Genomic DNA, 1,328 nt, shown 5'->3' with positions numbered 1-1,328 from the left:
AATAATAATAATAATAATAATAATAATAATAATAATAATAATAATAATAATAATAATACTCATAGCACCCAAAACCACAACAGTCATTCAACAATAAACTAACAATCAAAACTCAAAATACTGGGTTGAAACTGACCCAGAACCGTGACAAAAATGGCCAATTATATTTTGGACCTCAAAATATTAACCCAACAAATCATGAAAAATTAGGTTTAAATTATTGTTTGTGACAGTGCATATTTCTGACAGTAGTAGTAGTCAGTAACAATATGATTGTTTTTCTAACAAAAAACAGTGTGAAGCTTAAGTTAGACTTGTGTAGCTCTCTGTATTTTATACTCATTGGTTACATATTTATTTCTTATAAAGGCTATATAGCACATAAAATACAAATTCACACATTTTATGTAACAGAAATGTTTAATTATGTGGGCTATAGAAAATAATTACGTTATAGACCATATTTATATGAAACATATACTTATGCATTAACCATATGTAACACCTGCATATTTTGCCACCCCATTTGATTTCCATGCCAGCCTGGAAAAATTTCTCTAGATCCGCCCCTGGACCTGTCCTGGACCAGCAACACCAAATCAGTGACAAAAAGAGCTCAGCAGCGACTGCATTTCAAGAGACGACTGAAGAAGGTGCACATCCCCAAACCCATCTTTAATACTTTCTACAGAGGTACCATGCAGAGCATCCTAACCCGCTGCATCACAGTCTGGTATGGAAACTGCCACGCATCCAACCGCAGAGCCCTCCAGAGGATAGTGTGGACCGCTGAGCGTGTTATTGGCAGCTCTCTACCCACTCTACAGGTTATTTACACCTCACTGGGAAAGCCACTAACATCATGGCTGACCCGCATCACCCTTCCCACCAACTGTTTACCACCGTTCCATCCAGAAGACGACTCTGCGTCATCAGGAACAGGTCGGCAAGATTGTGCAATAGCATTTTCCCCCAAAGCAGTCTGGCTCCTGAACACCAAGTGAAAATCAGGGGCAAAAGGTTTGATGGAGTGATGACTCCAAATTTAGTCTAAATCATCATCATATACGGAGGAGGTCAGGAGAGCGCTACAGCAGTGAATGTCTTCAGCCATCTTTAAAACACGGTGGATGCTCCGTCATGGTTTGGGGCCGCCTTTCAGCCAGTGGTGTTAGAAATGTTGTCAAAATGGATGCAGTTATGATGTGAACATTTTGTGCACTTAAATCTTACTGTGCTAATGACCCCTGCATCAGCACCATGTTTGGAATAGCAGTGGAGAAGACATAGATTCAATGCTGCAGAAATCCGAGCAAAGAAAGCTTCTA

At 39.6% G+C, this 1,328-nt stretch overlaps 1 protein-coding gene across 1 annotated transcript in view; it reads left to right on the top strand.

The window, feature by feature from the left end:
* Window positions 1-698: 698 nt before the first annotated feature.
* The window catches only part of LOC102298188 (protein MFI), a 10,758-nt gene continuing 10,128 nt past the window's right edge, over window positions 699-1,328 (top strand). Inside the window, exon 1 of the mRNA XM_042213610.1 lies at window positions 699-946. Coding sequence (XP_042069544.1) covers window positions 699-946 — 248 coding nt within the window. The remainder of the gene's footprint in view (window positions 947-1,328) is intronic.

This window comes from Haplochromis burtoni, unplaced genomic scaffold, assembly GCF_018398535.1.
Source record: "Haplochromis burtoni strain Fernald_Lab_line unplaced genomic scaffold, NCSU_Asbu1 Contig_460, whole genome shotgun sequence".
Lineage (NCBI taxonomy): Eukaryota > Metazoa > Chordata > Actinopteri > Cichliformes > Cichlidae > Haplochromis > Haplochromis burtoni.
The sequence above is the reverse complement of the archived record's forward strand: the minus strand, read 5'-3'. Positions and strand labels throughout refer to the sequence as shown.